The sequence below is a fragment of the Camelus bactrianus genome, chromosome 10 (assembly GCF_048773025.1).
Source record: "Camelus bactrianus isolate YW-2024 breed Bactrian camel chromosome 10, ASM4877302v1, whole genome shotgun sequence".
In the NCBI taxonomy this organism is placed as follows: domain Eukaryota; kingdom Metazoa; phylum Chordata; class Mammalia; order Artiodactyla; family Camelidae; genus Camelus; species Camelus bactrianus.
This window is the reverse complement of record NC_133548.1, coordinates 57,405,933-57,426,265: the sequence shown is the minus strand read 5'-3', so window position 1 is coordinate 57,426,265 and position 20,333 is coordinate 57,405,933. Positions and strand designations below refer to the sequence as shown.

Here is a 20,333-nt window from a genome sequence, read left to right as displayed (position 1 = left end):
ATTTCAATCTACTGCTTTCTTGCTAGTCCTTTAAAATAAAACTGCCCTGAATTAATGCACATGCAATTTACTTAGCAGTCTGAAGTTCTATTTAAATCAAGGACAGGTTTAATTGCTACTTCTTCCTGGCTGACTGCTTGATGTTGGCTATAACACCTGATCTGCAGAAGCCTGCACATTCTTTCATTTAACATTTGTCCAAAAATATATATTCATTAAGTGTCAGGAAGACAAGGCACATACAGAAATAATATCCATCTACCCCCCAACCCTTTCTTTTTGTTAGGCTTTGCCAGAATTTTAAGTATCTGTGGAAAACCTATGGTAAGAGAACTGTATACCTTTAAATTGATGGCATTCTGTGTGTATTTTTCAGAAAACACTGTTCAATGTATATGCATTTTTTGAAACTTAAGAACATTTTAAGAACAAAATGATATGAATTGTATTTTAATAGGTTGTAATTATATCTTATCAAAAGCTCAACTTTTTAAATCCTTTATTCTTTGGAAATATGGTAATTGTCCCCTTTCCCATGTAGTTAATTATAAATTTCAGAAAGAATTAACTCAGCTAAAACTCTTCACTGTTTTTTCTTTGTCTCTATGGTAGCAGTGAAAATAGAAATGAATTGCTTTGATCTTATTTCTGAATGGCATTTCCTTCCTCAAAGATGGACTTTATTTGGTAGGCCTGAAATTTTAGATATTTTTCATTAGCTGTTAATTCAAAAGAGGTATTTTTTTTTTTTACAGATGAATTTAAAAATGTGTCAGGAAGAAAAATGTAGGTTGTTTTAAAAATCACAGCCTTTGTTTCCATAAGAGTTTGTAGTTTATGACATAATGGATAAGATCTGCCAGTGAAGAATATTCATTGACTGCAGTTGTAGATAATGTCCAAAGTTTCTTTCTTGCAAGGGGAAAAGTACAATTGTAGTTCATTCCTCTTGTCTCATCTTGTTATGTCAGTAGGATTCAGTGACAGCATGCAAATATCAGTGGCATTTAAAGTATTTTACAAGACTTTGTTTTTTAATCTTGTATTTAGAGGCTTAAATTACTCTGTTGTATCTAACTCTGCATAGGAATAATTCAATTTTAGAGATTTCTAGAGCTTCATGGGATATTGGGACATGCTCCCACAAAATACTAAAAAACCGTAATATGTTCCTTAGAAATATTTACAGACCAGTTATTTCAAGTATGTGATCCCAGATTGCAGAGTCAATTCTCGCTCCCAAATTTAGTCATCCTAAAACTGTTGCAGTATTTCAGATGTTCTTTCCAACTTATATTTAAAACTTAGATTTAAATTTCCTGGTCTTTGCTAAGTACTTTCTTGTTCTTTTTCTCATTTAATTTTCATGGTGAACATATGAGATAAATATTATTATTTTATAGTCAGAGGTGAGAAGATAGGCTTAGAGAAGCTAAGTAGGATAGGAGAAAAAAAATCCCTGATTAGTAAGATAAATATTAATATTTATATAAGTATACTCATTACTGTTAGAACATATACTGGACCCTGGGCTAAACGTATTACATTATTATCTTATTTAATCCTTATAATAATCCTTTACACTTGTTATTATTCTCTCCACTTTATGGAAGAGAAAACTGAAACCCACAGAGACTAAGAAACTTACCTAAGGTCACAGATCCAGAAAGTGAAAAATCTGGCATTCTAACCCAGGTCCAGTGAATTCCTCATGGCATTAAACATTTTCCTCCACTACCTTTCAGGGTTAATGCAGTGATAGAATGAGCTTTACAACTCCTATCAAGTGCCTGGCATCTAATAGATGCTCAATAAATATTATTTTGTTATACATCCAGGAAATGCCTTCTTCCAGGGGCCCTCCCTCCATTGATACTATAAAATGTCAAGTTACAACAGTGGCTCTCATGTATAGTGAATATTTAAATGTGGCCAGCTATGAGCATTCAGAGCTTATGTCACTCATCATAGTTAATTAATCTAGGTAGCCAGAAGGGTAGAATATTACTTTAACATGGAGTGTTTAATCCTCTTATGTACTGGTTAGCCACAGATTTCACCTCTGCTAACCTGGGTAAATGCCTTCCTGGACTCACAAGAGATTTTGGGCAGCATGTGCACAACTCAGCATTACCATCCCTGTCCACTAAAAAGCCCTCATTCGCAGTATCCTGTGGAGAATGGGTCAGCCGCGTTTTCCTCATTTACAGAGGAGCCAAATGCATGACTCTCCAGCACGGAGTAAATCTTAGTGAGGATTTCTTCAGAAACAAATTAGGCCAACTTATTTTAAACATCTTTGAAATCTGATAAAATGAAAGGAAGCAAATAGAACGATAAGCCCAGGAAGGGATAAAGTTGTATATTGAGGAATTATGAGGAATTATGCCCAAAATTGAATGAGAAAGGTTAACACTGACCATGAGTATGTTTCGCAGCTGTAATTGATACACTGAGCAAGCAGGATATAATAATAGAAGCTGCCTTATTTGGAGCTCCCCATGGTTTGTTTAAAATTTCTTAATAATCCCTATGCTGCTCACTAGATAAAAATTTGGATGCTCTTATAACTTTCCATGAATTTCCAGTCACTTGCAAGGAATTAACATCCTACAATCACTTAAAATCATAAATATAGTCTCAATTAAGTAATTAAAATTGCCCAGTCCTAAATATTAATCAAAATTCTTAACACTTTTCTGGATTAATAACTCTTTTTTCCTACCGTGGGATCTTCAGATAGGACATCAGCTTTGGGGGAACACTTTGAGAATAGGCTTCTCTTTTCTTCTTTCTCATTTTGCTGGTTGGTTATTGATCCCTCCAGGTGTGGAGTATAAGAAGGAAATTTAAAAAGGAGAACAGAAAGTTCTTATTAGACTGAAATTGTCATAATTTTTCTTTCTGAGACTGACACATAATGATAATAACAAAAACAAAGAAAATAGTTGACTCTTATATAGTACTGATTATGTATAGAAATGGTTCTAAGCACTTGTATTAATTCCTTTAATCTTCATAATTGAGGCAAAGAGAGGTTAAACAACTCTCCCAGGGTCACCTAGCTGGTAAATGCTGGATCTGGGATTTTAACCCAGGCAGTCTGGCTTCAGACTCTTTCTATTGTGGGCACTATTGTGGGTCTTACAGAATTTCTCTTTCTGGGCCTTTCTGACTAAGTCTCCTATAGTGTGGACGATGCATTCTTTAGCTCCAGGTTTTGTAGCAGTCCACTCCACACGGAGGGTTGTCTTGGTAGGCATCACAATAACTCCAGGATGGCTCTCTTGCCCTGACAAAGCTAAAAATTTTGGTTTGGAAGTCACCTCTCCTAAGGCAATAATTTGCCATGTTATCTCACTTGTTAAACTTTTCAGGTGGGAGTCAGGTCCCAGTATACTGGCCTTTCAAATCCAAGGAAGTTATATCAAGCTCTAGGTATATGCCCACTGAAGCCTCTCTCACTAATCTTAGGTGAAAAGTGAGACTTCTCTCAGCCCCTCTCCAAAAACATCTCTTCTCTTTGTAACTCTCCAACCAGCTAACCCTTATATACTCTCATTATAGATAAGGGTTTAGAGACCTGAAAGTGGTTCTTGGTAATGTCCTTTGAAAATTATAGCTCCTCCTTTGGAAGCTCATTGTTATCATATCTTGATGTCTTAGACAGGGCTTCCAATGTATCATCTTGTACATACATTTCTAACTATATTGTATTTTTGTACCTGGCAAAATTTGACTTTCTCCTCTTCTTTAACAACTTAATCTGTAATTACACATCTTTATGGCAAATTAACTGCACGAAAACCTTTATTTCCTAAGTAAAATTATTTATATACATATGTGTATACACAAAAATTATGTATGTGTGTATATATACACATACATACATATATGCATGTATGTTTCTATACACATATGTCTATGTATAGACACAATATATATGTATATCTCTATATATGAATATATGAATATCTATATATATTTGGAGGCATCCTGGGAGTTCAAGTTTTTTGAAAACTACCTTAACTCTTGATGTACTGAAGTATGTATTTAACTAGAAGTCAGAAAATGTGTTTTCTAATTATTTTAATAAGAATTAACTCATAAATATCACATTAATATTTATAATTAATACTTTAAATATAATTACCTATTACATTTATAAATTACTTTATATCTCACAGTGTATTTGCAAATACATGATTACATGCTATTTTAGTTCCACCCTGCCATTTAGTTTTACCCCTTGGACATCATGTTTTAATTTCTGTTTCTTCATCTAATACCCGAGTTTCAAAAAAGATGAGAAAGACACCTGAAGTGCTTTCCCAGAGACTAAACTCAGGAGAGCCTCTTCTGTTTTTTATGGAATCAGTTCTGGATCCCTTCATGTTCACTCCCTGGCAGGACCCAGTTTGTCCCACATCCTGCTGTCCTTGCCCTGTTAAACAGAGCTACAAGAGGGCAAAGGCCAAAGTCCCCTTTCTGTGTAACACGGAATCATTCTTTCCTCTCATTCCTAGGTTTCTGTGGCCCCAAACTGAGGGGTTTCCTTACAAAGGCCAAGAATACTTTGATTCAGCACTATCAGATGGTGCATGGTGCACCTTTAGCTGGAAGGCCCTCTACGCTTTCCCCTCCTAAAAACTTTACTGGAAAACGGAAGTGTCTCATCTATAAAGCCTTCCTGATTTACCCAGTCAGAGTTCAACATTTTTGCCTTTGGCTTCAATTTCACTGCATAATTTTTCACAACCCTAGTTTATTCCTCACTCCTGCCCCCAAAATGGGTGAGATGAATCTTTTTCATCTGCTATGTCACATTTTATTTATACCATATAATTAATATTGCTTTATCAGTATATGTTTATTAGTTTCTTTTTTCTTGGACTGAGAACTTCTTTAGGCAGAGACTGAATCTTGATACATCCTCTTCCTAATATAATGGCTGGAGCATACTCACTTCTCAATGAATATTTGTTGAGCAATGAATGAGTGGTCCTAGTATTTAACCCTGTTTTAAATGTAACATGTTGCATTGTATCTCTTAAAAGGTTGGGAGCTCTCTGAGAGAAAGGATTTCAGGCTTCATATTTCTAAGTTTTATGTCTCTATATATACCTAGCATGGTGCCTTCCATGTAATACATGTTTGATAAATGAATGGCTGGATAAATGAATGAATATGTGTATACTAGTATCATGTGACACTTCTCAACCCAGAACAGACTTCTATATTTATGAGAATCATTTTACTGTGAACAGAACAACAAAACTTTTTAGTTCTTCCTCTTCTTTCGAAAAAACATACTATTTTGAATGAAGCATTTAGATTGCAATTTTATTTGCAGGAGTCAGTAACCACCCTGCCATATACAAATTTGTTTTGAGGATTAAATGGCTAAAATATTGATACAGGCACTTGGTTGACACCAAAGCACTCTAAAATAAAAATAAATATAAATGCCTGATACACAAAAAATTTCTGCTCTTTCTAGAGGATGGGGTGGATTGAGTAGGGAATCCTCAGAGTTTTCTTGTCAAGTGTTTGTCACTATTCAAATTCTTTGTAGCTACATATTTACATAATCAATCTGAGGTGTAATTGTCCAGCATATTTGGCTCATTTGCTCAGGATATTCTGGAATGAAAAATGTCAAGATGTTAAAGTCAGAAAAAGACAACCGAGGAAGATGAGAGACTTGGAGACATCAACCTGTTTAAACAGCACTGTATTTTAAAAAGGCCAAAACTTGCTGATAGTTTTGTCTCTTAAGAGAACATGTTTTTCAGAGTTAGCATTTCAGATTCCTGAATCCTGTTCAAGTCACATGTCAGCAATCTAGAGGTATCCAGTGTAGATGGATGGGAGAGAGAAGGGGAAGTGAGTGAAATGTCTGTCTTTAGAGTGATTTGTCACCAACTTCTATCTTAAATTTTGCTTGGAGAGATAGGCTGGCCCTTAGGGTAATTCTAATATTCCATCTTGATTTTTGTCCTAAGAATTAACTTAAAGATAGTCTAGGGAGTATCCTTTCCCCTACTATTCATGTTGCTGGTCTTCTAAAGGCCAAGGATCTGCCAAGTAGGCAGTAACTCCAAACTCTGTCATAGTGCCCACATTAAATGTTACAGAGAAAATATACTGAAGAAGGAGATGAAAAACTCTAGGAAAAAGACAATTTTTAACCCTTCTACTTCACCTGCCATGGCAATTCCCTTGTCCCATGTTAGATCTTTTCTTCTTTAGAAGTAGAGTGAAGGGGTAGGTAAAACCTGAGGTTGAGGTTTTCAACAACCACACTTGGATGGAAAGCTCTTGTGAGCTCAACTGGTCCAGCAATTCTTAACCTTTATCATCATGCAAACCCACAGAGAAATAACCATATTCTTACCATAACAGTAGATTAGGATGATAGGGACTCTCAATTGGAGGGTGTGCCCCTTTGGAGGAGGAAGTATATTAAATTCTTGGGAGGAATATGGGTGGATCAAATAAAACCCTCTCATTTTATAGATGAGAAGACTGAGGTTTAATGTGTTAAAGTAACTTTCCCAAGTCCCACAGATAGATTAATGGGGGCACTACTGAAATCCAAGGTCCTAGATTCTATTTCAGTCATTTTTTTCTGGTCACATACTATGGATTACAAAATTATATATGTTTTTGTGGCATCTGTCTTCAGTAGGCCTTTTTATATGTCTGTCTCTATGAAATCATTTTGTTAATCTTCTTAATGAAAACACGAATGGGAAGGCCTTAGGGTCCAAAACTCAGGTAATAGTGGGACAAAAGAGTTGATTTCCATACTTTTTTACTCCATACTGTATATCCATAGATGTTCAAACACTCCTTATTTATGCCCCCGTCACATTTTATGAGTACTTACACTCCTCTACCAAAGCACAGCTCACTTATTTATTGAATTTTGCCTCTTTACTATATGCTCCATAAAGATATATGCTATCTAGATATAAAACAACCTTATTATTACTACTACTACTAACAAAAACAATTGTGAATTATTACAAAGGACAGATTCCTCACCATTACATTGTTTGGTATGACTTTTCATAATTAGAAATAATAATAACTAGCGTTTTAGTAATGCTTTCAAATTTCAAAAGGCTTAGCTTCGCGTGTAGATAAATTATATTTATTTATCTGGCTTAAGCTATCAGAAAGGGAAAATAAATTGTCCTTTTATTTTGTGTATTTTTTCATAACATCCTTGCCAATTGTGATAGTTACCTGTAGCAAATATTTATCTATCATCTGAAAACAGTCTCGTGAACTAGGTAGGATACTAACACTGTTTTACAGATGTGACTACCAAGACTCAAAAGCACGTCCTGGCAGCAAGCACATCCGTAAGCTTTGCTTGAAATTGTGGTCATATGACACCAGTCCAGTGCATCTTATATACCCTGTTGGTACTGTATGTTATATTCTGATTTAAACAAGAAAACTGAGCATGGGGATTGATGATCTAAGTGTATTTTTATGGCAACTTTATCAATAATCACTCAAACAGCACTTCAGAGTTTAGTGATGCCTTAAAAATAGATCACCTAAATAAAGGTTGCTCAAATAAGCTTACAAATCATAAAAAAGAATTCTTAACACAGTACTGAATTCAATACTTAATTCCAGTTAAGTCAAACATGTTAGGATCATTGATAAGATGAAATCATATTAGTTGATGACATGTCTTAAGCCCCATTAAACAGAAAATGAAAAATACCAGCTTCTCATAGAAGAGGCGTGCATGGACAGCAGTCAGCCAAATTCTTGCTGCAATCCCAGTTATGCTGCTTTCTTGTAGGGTAATTTAAAGGTGAATTGCTTACCCTCAGTGAGCCTCAGTTTTCTCTCCTGTGCAGTGGGCATAGCAATACTTTTATTGACATTTGTTGTAGCCATTAGTGATAATACAATGAGACCAGAATGAATGCTAGCATATTTATAGTAGCTTAAAAAATCACAGCTGTGGTTTACATGATTATTATTAACATTATTATTAGTATTTCTGTGTTATAATTGAGTGTACAATAAAATAAATAAAAGATAAAAGACGCTTTATTAGAATCACCTCCTCACCTTTTAGCACTAATCAGCACTCGTTATTACAGGGATGAAGCTGTATTGTTGGTTAAAGGAAAACATTTCATTATCTCTAAAAGGCCAATTAGAAGTGAATTTATAGGAGTTACAACAAAAGATTAGGTTAGCCTGAGATACATTTCTTATGTGAAAAGAAGTGCTTGGCAAATGGTTTAGAATGTCAAATCTCTGTGCTCCTTGTTTCATTTCTTTGCACCTCAGTTTTTGATGTGACAAGAAAAGCCTTTGAAAATATATCCTGTACAGTTTTACATTCTGGGATTCCATGAAATGCCCTGGAGAGAATCATCACCACTAGCTCATAATCTGGAAGGAAAGACAAATAAACAGGTCCTTCCATACCATGACACAAGGGATCTCACAGGGGTATGGCATGTATCAGTGTTGTCTGGGAGCCTGGAGGAGAGACCTGCCTCTGGGGTAGGAGGCTTTTCAGATGGTTCCTGTTGGCACCTGAAAGGCCAGCTGCTGAGGAAGCCTGTTGCCAAAACCTATTAGAGTAATACAAAAAGCAAAGAATACTTTCCTGTGCTTTGATAAGAGTAGAAATTACATAACCGAACTTATTTCAGCACTGAAAAGTCATTCTCAAAGCTCTTCCTATACTTGTAAATATGGTAATAAACATATTGATGATAAACAAGTCAACCAGTGTATGCTGCACATAATTTATAGAACATAATATTGTTCTTACTTATTTGCAGCAAAACCAAGGTAAATGCCCAGCCCAGAATTGTTCAGTGGAAGCCCCTGCTTGGATGCCTGTCCACCACTGTACTGTAAGTTTGATTATTTGATTATTCTAAGATTGGCCAGATTAAAGGAGAATTATTTTTATATTTTGGAACAATATAATATGTTTGGAACAACCTTAGTGGAATGGGCTAGAATACTCTCTTGAATTCTAGAGTACAACAAAACTTTTGAAAAGAGAAAGAATATCTTCTCAGAAAGTTCTGCATTATAAGAAATATCTGATTAGGGATTTCATGTATTTCTTTTTTGGAGTCAGGATAACTTGTGAAGGATTTGTCTAAATGTGTTATGGTTTAGAATTAAACGGTCTTTAAAATGAGTATTTTTTCACATATATTTTTCTCAATAGCTGCATATTCAGCAATGCTTGATTTTAGATGCCTTAGAGAAGGATTCTTTCTCTTCTGCCATTGTTGTGTTGACTGTTTAATAGTGATGAGTACACAGATTTGCAATTTTGAAGTCTTTCTGGTATAATTATAGCCTCTGCATTTGTATGAAATCTTCCATCAGAGAATTTTCAAGTGCCTTAGAAACAAACAGGTACTATGTCATTATTCCTGTGTTGCAAATAGGAGACTTAAATGCAAAGGGAGTAAGAATGATGCATCAATTGTAAAACTGGGAATAGAATATAGACACGCTGACTGTCCTTTCATGAACTCATTCCACTATGCTGTGCTCTGAAATAAGTGAAGAAAGTGGCTGATTTGTATGATACATACATTGCCTGATGGAAATGAGGAAATGGCAATGGTTCGTCTGGGAACTGTGTGTGCTGTGACAGTTTGCATGTCATGAAATAATTTGTGTGTGATGGGGACAAGAAGTTCAGAAGTTACTTTTGGAGCATTCCCCTCATTTAACTCACCTTGCAGGCAGCATAAAATGATACGTGGAGCTCTCTGAACATTGTTGTTGTGGTACAAGCTTCTGAAAGGTGCAGCTGGACTATCATAGTATGACTTATTGACAGTGTTATAAGGCAGTAGGCCTAGGGGAGCCTACTTTGAATACAGGTTGTGTGAGAGAATGAAGCCTTTTTATTTGTCTTTTATCTACATGTGGAAGGATGCAAAGGTAGGATCACCTTTAATGAAGGAGAGATGATGATGCTAAATTTTGGAGGCATTCCTGCAGTGCGGAGGCAGCCTAGATTTGTTGGAGATTTGGAGAATAAAAAAAGTCACATTTTTGTAAGCAGACGGTCAGAGGGGAGTGCATGCTTAGGGACTCTGCTGATACCAGAGAAAAGACGAGTTTTAATAATTCTGTTTCTTCATCAGTCACTCCTGTTATTGTATGCCTCATGACATTATCTCACAATTTCTGATTTATGTGTCTATTTCTCCAAGAAGACCACGTGCTCTTCAGGGCCCTAGTATACCTACACCTCGGTAAATCTCTGGTACATGGTAGGAACACTGTAAGTGTAGATTTAATAAGTGAATCTTCAATCTGTAGATTTCCTCTTTATGGTAAGTTTTAGTACATTATTTTACAACTCTCACATTTCTTGCTGAAGAGGAATGAATGTATTTTTACTTTTTTAGGTGGGTGGTTTCCATTTCTCACCTTCAAGTCTCCTTTTATACATTTTCCTTCACAGAGTACCATTGAATATATGTTTTGAGAAATTTTGTTTTCAAACGAGATAAAATTTAGTATTTTGATTCAACTATATCAGGTACTATGCCAATTGTCAGAGATAAAAAGATAAATAAGATAGTGGTCCAATTTTATCAAATACATCCATGTGTAACACCAGTAAGAATTCTGATTAGTAGCTGATCCTCCAATACACTGATAACTTCAGCCCAAAATAAAAGAAATTTGATATTTTAGTTACTTTGTGCAGTTTTATTGCAAGTAAATCCATTATTAGAATTCTGTCTCTTGGATTACTAAAAATTACTAAAAACGGTTCATCTTTCATTATTACCTTGGAGTTGGACCACTTAGAATCTGGGAATCCCAGATTAGGTCTTCCTGTTGTAGGATGTTAGGGACCAAATAGATGACTATGTTTAAAACCCTTCCTGAAGATCACAAGTTGGAAATGCCAACATTAAAGTCTGATTCTCAGTTCTATGGTCAAGTGAGAGCATCAGAAAGATATTTCTTCCTGTTTCTGCCATGGAATTGGGAGCTGCTGGTTATATAGATTGCCTTTGCCTTTTACTGAAAAGTAATACATCTCCCAATGGGGCAGATGCACTTTCTGGAGAGTTGCACAACCCATGATTCTGTTTTCTCTATCAGTAACCCTCATCTACAAAGGTAGGCTCCCAGGGACCATGTATTGATGAGTCTGTGAGTCTGTCCCTGGCCATGACTGACTGATCCAGAGGTAAATATCTGATCCCAGGTGGGCCAGTTGGAGTCTCTTTGCTGGGAATTTGAAATTTGTGCCAGAGAGGTACCGAACTGGTATCATCATTCAATCATATAAATAAAGGACAATAGTTTGGAAATAAGTTACTCTTTTCCTTACGGTATCTAGATTTTGTTTTGTTTTATTTTGTTTCTTTGGGGTGGGGGTATTATTTTATTTATTTGCAGCCAAAAAGAAAAGACCCCCCGCCCCCCTTAACCTATATCCCCTGTTAGCAGCATTTATGGAGCTCTCCTTGGAGCTGGTGTGATGAGTAGTAGTCTCAGACAGAAAGAAGCACTCCAAACATTGGGATTTTGATATTTTACAGTGGTCTATTCATTCCAAATATCTGGTTATATACTTGGGTACATAAAAATGAGGAAAGAATAATTTGGTAATGACTTAATTCACATTATACAATGAGAAATATGGATGGGTTAACTGTAGTTAGCAAAAGCATATTTATGAAATAAAAACTACATATCATATGTAAAGTACTTCTGGTATTTCCATTTTCTCATCTGTCAGGCAATAGAGAAAATCTTAGCATCCTGTGTTTAAGAGAATGTCTTGTCTGTCTCAAGAGGTCCATGGGCTAAAACAAATTATCAATAAATTAATACGTATTTACATTCATAATAAATGGATAGTTTCTGTTATCTTTGTACATTTATCAAATTGACTTGATTCTTTCCTACATTTCTCTCCCTACTGTCCTATTCTTGTTTCTTGGTGTTTTACTCTGAAATGATTGTACCCTTATAATTGAACTTTATTATTCTTTTCAAAAAAGTCTTGGTCTGTGCGCATATGCCCCCAGGTTTATTTTCAGTGCAGAGCTTTTGTCATTGGTTTTTCTAAGGATTCTCTCTCCAAATTGCTTTGCAAATGCCTGTCAACAGCTACATATTGCCCTGAAAATGACTTCTATTACAACTTGCTCACTCCCTTCCTGGATGCTCTCTTTTGGCACTCTACACCTCTGTAATAGTGAGACCAAGAGGTATTTTTAAAGACTTTTCCTTTTAGGCACAATTATTGTGTACAGAAATCTTACCCCCAATAATTATGTATTACATGGACATATTTATACTTGCTGAATAATTATAAATGAAATATCTTCTCTGGAAAGAAGTGTGACAGTTTTGTTTATTTCTCTGTCCTTATATGGCTACATTAAGCACTAGAAGGATACCCTTCCTCACCTCTACACTTTAAATTTAATTGTATGCTCAGTGGTTTGTAGGATCATGAATGTGAACACAGTGGTTACCTGAACCCCTGCCACTTATAAACAGGTTCTGGGGCTCAGGTGAAGGCAGGCAGATCCATGAATCTGTGATGAACTAGGCTAAGAATTAGTTCCTGGCACTTGGAAGTAAAGAACCTTAGACTTGACTGGCTGCAGCTGCTGCATTTCAGGCCGTATCTCTGGACCACTTAATATGGTTATGGCCTATGTGTGGATTTGGTCACTTTGAGGAAAGTCCCCAAACACAATCTTACTTATTAGGCATTACTTAAAAATGGCTGTAATGCGTGATTTTATTTAATAAACATATGATATACACATGCACATGATTTGTCTAGGGTAATTGCTTTGTTTCTCTGCATGTTTGCACACCCCCTTACTTCTTGGAAATTAAAAAATAATGCAATTAGAGGAATTTCTAAAAGCTAAGTTGAAAATAAGGTCCCTGCTATTATGGAGCTTATCATGGATATTATTAAATCTGTATATCTCTAGTGTATAATATTCAACCATAAATAGATACATGAAATATTTTTAAAATCATGGGAGCATTTGCAAATAAGAACACTGCTCTCTGAATACATCAACGCTTATTTACTCAATCAAGAAGCATTTACAGAGCATATTTTGTAAGTTATAACTGACCCTTGGATTCCTCAAGATAGAGCAGGGAACAATACATGTAATTAATCATTATATGTGTAATACATGCTATTAAATGGTCTGTACGAAAAAGCTATTGATTTTCAGAATGGAGATTTGCTTCAGGATGAATTTTGGAAGACAGAAGATGCAGTATTTCTTAATAGTTAAGAATACAAGCTTTAGAATAGAATAAGGTTTGTGTTAAAACATGAACTCTGCCACTTACTAGCCATATATATAAAACGTTAGACAATTTATGTAATCTCTCTGAGTTTATGCATGTAACAAGATATTTTGAGATTTATATGATAATGCATAACAAGTGTTAACTAACATCTGGAGCCTGGTAATTGCTTGAAAAGTACTGAGATAAAATAGAGGAAAGGATAGGTCATTCTAGAAGGAAGTAGACGAGCAGTATGAATTGGTAAAGAAAAGCATAAAAAAACAGGCAGTAACTCTCATTAACTTAGAGCTACTGACTTGTATTTATTTTGTATTCCTTTCTTCAGAATGGAATTCAGGCTAGGACAGTCAGAACTCTCTGACTTTAAAAGCAGAAATCTTGAAGCTCTTGAAAAGAAACATTTTGCTCTCTGACAGGAAGAAACTGATGATATAAGAGTGTCATATTACCAAGAGATGTTTGTATTCTGAGTAATAGAAAGCCATTTTTGAAGAGTGGGGCTAGATACTCTTTTTAATTTAAAAGCATATTAACATTTCCCCACTATGTCTCTTTAGATTATGAAAGTAATTTTTCTCTTTTACGAGAAACCAATAAAAACAGACATTCCTCAAAGAAACCAGAGGAGATGTTCTTTTAAAGTGTTAATTGTTTCAGCATGTTCTCCCAGACCACCTCCCATTACCCGCAGTTGGGATCATTCACTCTAATTGAAACCAGTTAATACAATGTGTATAAGCTATTCTGTAATAGTTTATAAAGGTTTTTTTTCCCTCTTTCTTTTTGGTGGCTCCTCCCTGACATTTTTTTTCCACCACAGTTCATTGTGTGACCTCATTCTGTATAGAGGCCACAGAAATACCCAGACTGTGGTACTTAGAAACGTCCACCCCTGTCATAATGTTGTGTCTGCTCTCTGGGTGTTTCCAGAGCTCCTACGAACACAGCACCCGCCAGGCAAACTCTGCTGCTGGGAAATTACACCCAGGATGGCTTTGACGAATATTTTCTTTCCAAAGACTGGATACAATTTTTATTTTTTAGGGCAAGGTTTTCATACCATCAGCAGTTAGTTCCCTTATAGAACAAAAAGTCAGGACATTACCAGATAATCGCAATCTTAGGAAAATTATGGAAAATTGCAGAGTACAGGGCCTTAAATTGGTCTGCACTGGGATTAGAGTGCATCTGGCCATATGGGTGGTAGCCATGGGGTTAGAAAAGAATGCGAAGGGGAAATTATCTTAGAAAAATCACAATACCCTTTGAGAAAAGTGAGCTCTGTGGAATGGCTCTGATTCCAACTTGGCTGGAGTAAAGGCCTTATTTAAATCAAGGAAAGTGTGAAGAAGGTTAGACTGACACAACGGATACATTCCTTCTGGTCCCTCTCTTCTGGTCCTTATAATACTTTGAGCTTATACTGGTTTATTCTGTAGGTCTGAAAAAGCCTGTTGGGAACTGTAGGACTCACAGCAAACAAATAATTTTGTTTTGTACACTGATTTTTGAAACATGCTCAGAAAGGGAATCCACAGTACTTATGGAATTTAGGGGTGATATTGGTTCCTGAGAGAGATGAAAGGGCATTTCCAGTGAGCACACATAAAAACTGTACAGAATATAGAACAAAAGCCATGTAAATGTATACCCAACATGCCCTGCACAGAGATGAATGTTTTAGGTACTCAAGTTGTTGGCAAGATCTGAGAATCTATATGGAGGAATGCTGGGTAACCATCTGTAACCCAAAGGCAGGTCAACAATAAAACTGAAAGCAAAGTTTGTGGTCAGTGTCCCAGTGTTCTCTTTCTGCACCTTTTAATATTTCCCTAGAATTCCCTCTTTACCCAACTTGACTGATTTTGGGTCCTCAGCATTCACCTACCTCTTCCTACCTTCTCTTTTTTGCCATGGAGCCAAGGATCTGATAGAATACAAAATTAATGTAAATCCTTATGATATTCTTCCTATGGATATGTGGATTTGTTTTTTTGTTTTGTTTTGGTTTTGGTTTTTTTGGTTGTTGTTACTGTTGTTTTCCATCAGTGTTCTTATTTTTTTCCCCACAGATTTACTAAGATGTAATTCATACAGTGTACAGTTCATCCATTTAGAGTGCACAGTCAGTGATTGTAGTACATTCACAGAGTTGTGCTACTGTCGCTACAACCAATTTTAGAATATTTTCATGACCTTAAATGAAACTCCATGCTCATTAGCAGTCATTCCCCATTCTTCCTCCCCTCAGCTCCTAGCAATCACTAATTTGCTTTCCATCTCTATGGATTTGCTTATTCTAGACATTTCCTATATATGGAATTATAAAATATGTGTGATGTTTTGTGTCTGGCTTCTTGCACTTAACGTAACATTGGAGCCATTTGCGTTATTTGCCCTTTTTCAATATTATGAATAATACTACTGTGAGAATTCACATGCAGTTTTTGTATGGATAAAGTAGTTGCACAGTTTTTACATTCCCATCAGCAATGTATGAGGGTTTAAATTCTTGATATCTTCATCAACATTTGTTATTATCTTTTTAAATTTTACTCATCCTGGTGGGTATGAAGTAGTATCTCATTGCGGCTTTGATTTGCATTTCCCTAATGTTTAGTGATGTGTTGAGCATTGTTTCATGTACTTATTGGCTACTCATTTATCTTTGGAGATAATGGTCTGTTATTACGTATATGATTTGTAAATATCTTGTACCATTATATTAATTGTCTTTTTCCTTTTTGATAGTATTATTTGAAGCACAAAAATTTTAAATTTTGATCAGGTCCCATTTATCTTTTTGTTGTCACTTGTCATATCTAAGGAGGTTTCACATAACAAGGTCACAAAATTTACTCCTGTGTTTTCATCTATGAGTTTATAGTTAGCTCTTACATTTAGATCTATGATCTATTTTGAGCTAATTTTTGTGTATATATAGTATATATGGATAGCCAAGTGTCCCTGAACCATCTGTTGAAAAGTATTTTCTTTTCCCATTGAATTGCCGTTCCATTTTTGTTGAAAATCAATTGACTATTAATGTAAAGGTTTATTTATGAACCTTCAATTCCATTCCATTGATCTATGGCTATCTTTATCCAGTACCGTATTGTCTTGATTACCACAGCTTTGTAAGTTTGAAATTGAGAAATATGCATCTTCAACTGTTCTTCTTTTTCAAGATTGTTTTGGATATTCTGGATCCTTTGCATTTTTATATGAATTTTAGGATTAGCTTAACATGTCAATTTCCATAAAAAATCATTTGGAATTTTTGATAAAAATTGCTTTGAATCTGTAGATTAATTTGGGGAATATTGTCATTTTAACAATATTAAAGCTTGTTCAAAATTGTTAAATATCTCATGAATATTTTCCTATTTATTTAGATCTTCTTAAATATTTAATAGCTTTCAGAGTATAAGTTTTTCATTTTTGCTAAATTTATTCCCAAGCATTTTATTATTTGTGCTGCTATTATAAATGAGTTTGTTTTCTTGATTTCATTTTCAAATTGATCATTGCTAGTGTGTGGAAATTCAGTCAATTTTTATTTATTGTTCTTGTACCTGTAACATTGCTGAACCTATTAGATAGTTTTACTTCTTCCTTTCCAATCAGATGGCTTTTATTTCACTTCCTTACCCAACTGTCTTGGCTGGAATATTCAGTACAATATTGAATAGAATTGACAAGAGCAGATATTCTTGTATTGTTCTTGATTTTAGGGGAAAATTCAGTGTTTTAACATTAAATATGATGTTTGCTGTGGATTTTTTTATAGATGCCTTTTATCAAATGGAGGAAGTTCCCTTCTATTCCTAGTTAGAGTGTTTTTATCATGAAAGGGGGTTTGTTTGTTTATGTTTGTTTTGATATTTGTTTACAACACTTAACACTTTCGTGTACTGAAAGAATGCTTTGGCTTTCTATTGAGAACACTAGTCAGAACTTCTATAGGATTCCTGAAAGTATAATCTACCTACTCGTAGTCCACACCCGACTTTGCCAAAGGATAGCTCTTTCCTTATTTAACAGGTGAGAAAACTGAAGCTCAGAGAAGTAAATATTATTTTGGCATCACAAAAAATATTTTTTGGTATCCTTTTGCAACCCAATTTGTTACTGTTTCTGATGTAATTAACCGTCTCTCCTGAGAAAATTTATGCCCTAGAGTTTCCTGTGGAAAATAATGAATTCAAAAGAGACTGGCTTTTCAGTAGCTGTGTGTGCCTTGTGTCATGGTAGGTGCAACCTAGATTCTCTAAATTGAATGTTGAGCAACATTGCATTGTTGGACAACCATATTGGCAGCCATAGTAGCACATTTGGAGGCCTTCGTTCACAATACTGTCAGGATTTCTGGTCTTATATGATTTGTTTGGAGAAGAAGACCTTGTAGATAACCATTATGTAAAGAGAGTTATAATAAAACTGACTATTCAGAAATTTACTTATGTCCTTCCATTCAGAGCTAAAGAAATTTTAATAATGGATATTCTTTAAGAGGATTGCTAGGCTCTATCTTTCCTCTTCCTGGTTTCATCATTTCATGTAGGAATTAAATATGACATATTCTCTCAGAAATCATTCCATGACAGAACTATAAGCTACAAGATTGTTTTTCACAGGTTTATAGAGGGATGCTCATAGAGTATGTGGTGATTCAATAATTTATAAATTATAAAGAACACAAAAAAGCTATACTGTGTTGGATCTGTAGCTTTTCCAATTCAAGGGCTTTGTCTCTGGGTCCAGAAAAATCCCTGGAAGGATTGAGTTTTTGTTTTCTCTGACATTGACTTAAGGAACCTTCAGCTATATATACTGAATGTTTTTACTTACTTAGTGTCCAGCAACCTCAATTATGTAGTATAAGCTGAGAGACATCTATAAATAAACAAACAGTAATTGTGTTGAAGTGGGTTAAAGCAACATTTCAATGCTCAGAACTCATTTACAGAGTACCTACCTATTCTATGACATTCATAAATGTTGGCCATGAGTCAACACATAAAAATCTAAAATTATGTTGAAAGATTTTATTGGAGAAGAATTACCTTTGTGACTTCTAACTGTGGTGACTAAAATTTTGCAAATTAAAAAGAAGTTCAAAATACAAAAAGCATGTTATACTTCAAAGGTTAAACTTTAATTCTCTGATGGGTGCATGTTTGGAAACACTTCTTTGATAGTTTTTATTGATGAGCAGATAGCTAGTATATTTCAACTCATACAAACTCTCAGGGCAGTGGATACCTCTCTCCTCCAATTGAGGTAATTGAGTTATTGGTTTGAATTTGTGGTAGAGACAAAAGTGATGTTGAGGGAAGCAGGGAGACTGACAGGGAAGCAGGGAGACTGACAGCAAAACAGGGAGCCCTGGTGATATGTGAAAGAATATTTGCCTTGGGTTTTTTAGTGTCAGTGATTGTTAACAATACAAGGCACAGGTATGTATTGGCATTACATGGTCATTTCAGTGTGGATTAACATTATTTCTACTGAACTTTCCACTCATCACTTAAGTAGAGAGCGTTGCACAGTAGTAGGAGCTTAAGTTTTGGAGTCAAGCAGAACTTGTTGAGCTCTCCTTTCTCACTAGCGTTATGAACCTCAGTAAGCATTTCAGCATCTCTTTGTCTCACTTTTCTCATTTGTGAAGTAAGAATAATAATAAATGCCTACCTTGCAAAATTATTTTCAGAATTAAGGACTATATATGCAATATGCCTAAATCAGTTCCAGACATATAATGGGTACTCAATACATGTTGATTTTGTTATTATTATGACATTTTTATTATCAGCACTGGAGAACTCTGAAGATAGTTACAGTTTGAGGTCTATATTTGCCCTACTTGAGCAATGAACTCTGATGGATTGGCCTACTTTCAACTTATCTCAGGTAGTATAACATGTAATTGAAAAGTATGGAGTTTGAATGTTTAAATGAGCTAATTTTCTTTTAAAACACATAAAGATTTGATTTTTTTCCGACAGTGATTTCTATTACAATTTCTGTATCTTGGAAAGTCATCTGTGACTCAGAGCCATTGCTATATGTGCGTGTGTGTGCACGTGCGTGCGTGTATGTGTGTATGTATATAGGCTTCTTGAATTCCTGAAAAAAAAATATGGGAGAATGGGTTTCAGCATTGACTGGTGAAAGAGCCTCTGGAAACATACATGATTGGTTTGGTTACGGAGTGCCAAGTGTGGTGCAGTTATGATGGAATCGCCCTTCCTTTTCTATAAACAAAGTAAATAAATGTCTTATGAGCTCCTCTGGGTACCTTTCCATAGTTATCATTATTACTCCCTTTTATTTGATGTTTTTAGGTCACTGTGGAACAAATATAGACATCATCAAATGTTCTTGGTTTGGGTGCTGGTGGCTGTTCATAAACAAGCTACACACATGAGCATGAGTGACAGCTTTTCCAAGTGAATAATCCTACCTTGAGAGTTTCACATTGCATAAATCTTAAAAGAAGTTTTCCTACAATAATGTTTAGGGGAGGAGTATATTGCATAAATTCAGCATTTAAATGAAGGACATATAACATATGAACAGGAGTGTACTCTTAAGTAGTAATGGTTATAGGCTTTTAAAAATATTTATTCTTTGTGCATTTTTTTGCATATTATACATTACTTATAATGAATCTAGAAATCCAAGGAAATAACAAAGATACATTCTTTAAGTAAGTGAATTATACAAAGAAGATATGGAGGTGTTCCTGTCAAAGACTTCCTTACACCAGCTTAGTATTCTGACTTTCTGAGCTGCTCTTCTGATTGTGTTCAACCCCTGCTCAACCCTTGCCTCATTAGATTTAGCCTCAGGTAGTCCAAACAGGAAATTGTTCCACCAGGCCATGTCTGTAGCAGCAGCCAGCTTCCTACGACCAATGCAGAGCAGGTGTCAATGCCAAACCTCTTGAAGCAGCCTCCAGCTACTCTAGACGTCTGCTGAAGGAA

The 20,333-nt window shown here is 35.3% G+C and overlaps 1 protein-coding gene across 10 annotated transcripts in view; it reads left to right on the top strand.

Moving 5' to 3' along the window:
* The window catches only part of DLG2 (discs large MAGUK scaffold protein 2), a 1,731,178-nt gene that overhangs the window by 352,116 nt on the left and 1,358,729 nt on the right, over nt 1–20,333 (top strand). For all 10 annotated transcript variants that reach the window (XM_045509092.2, XM_045509086.2, XM_074372765.1 and 7 more), the window contains one exon: nt 8,832–8,906. In XM_045509092.2, coding sequence (XP_045365048.1) covers nt 8,832–8,906 — 75 coding nt within the window. The remainder of the gene's footprint in view (nt 1–8,831; nt 8,907–20,333) is intronic.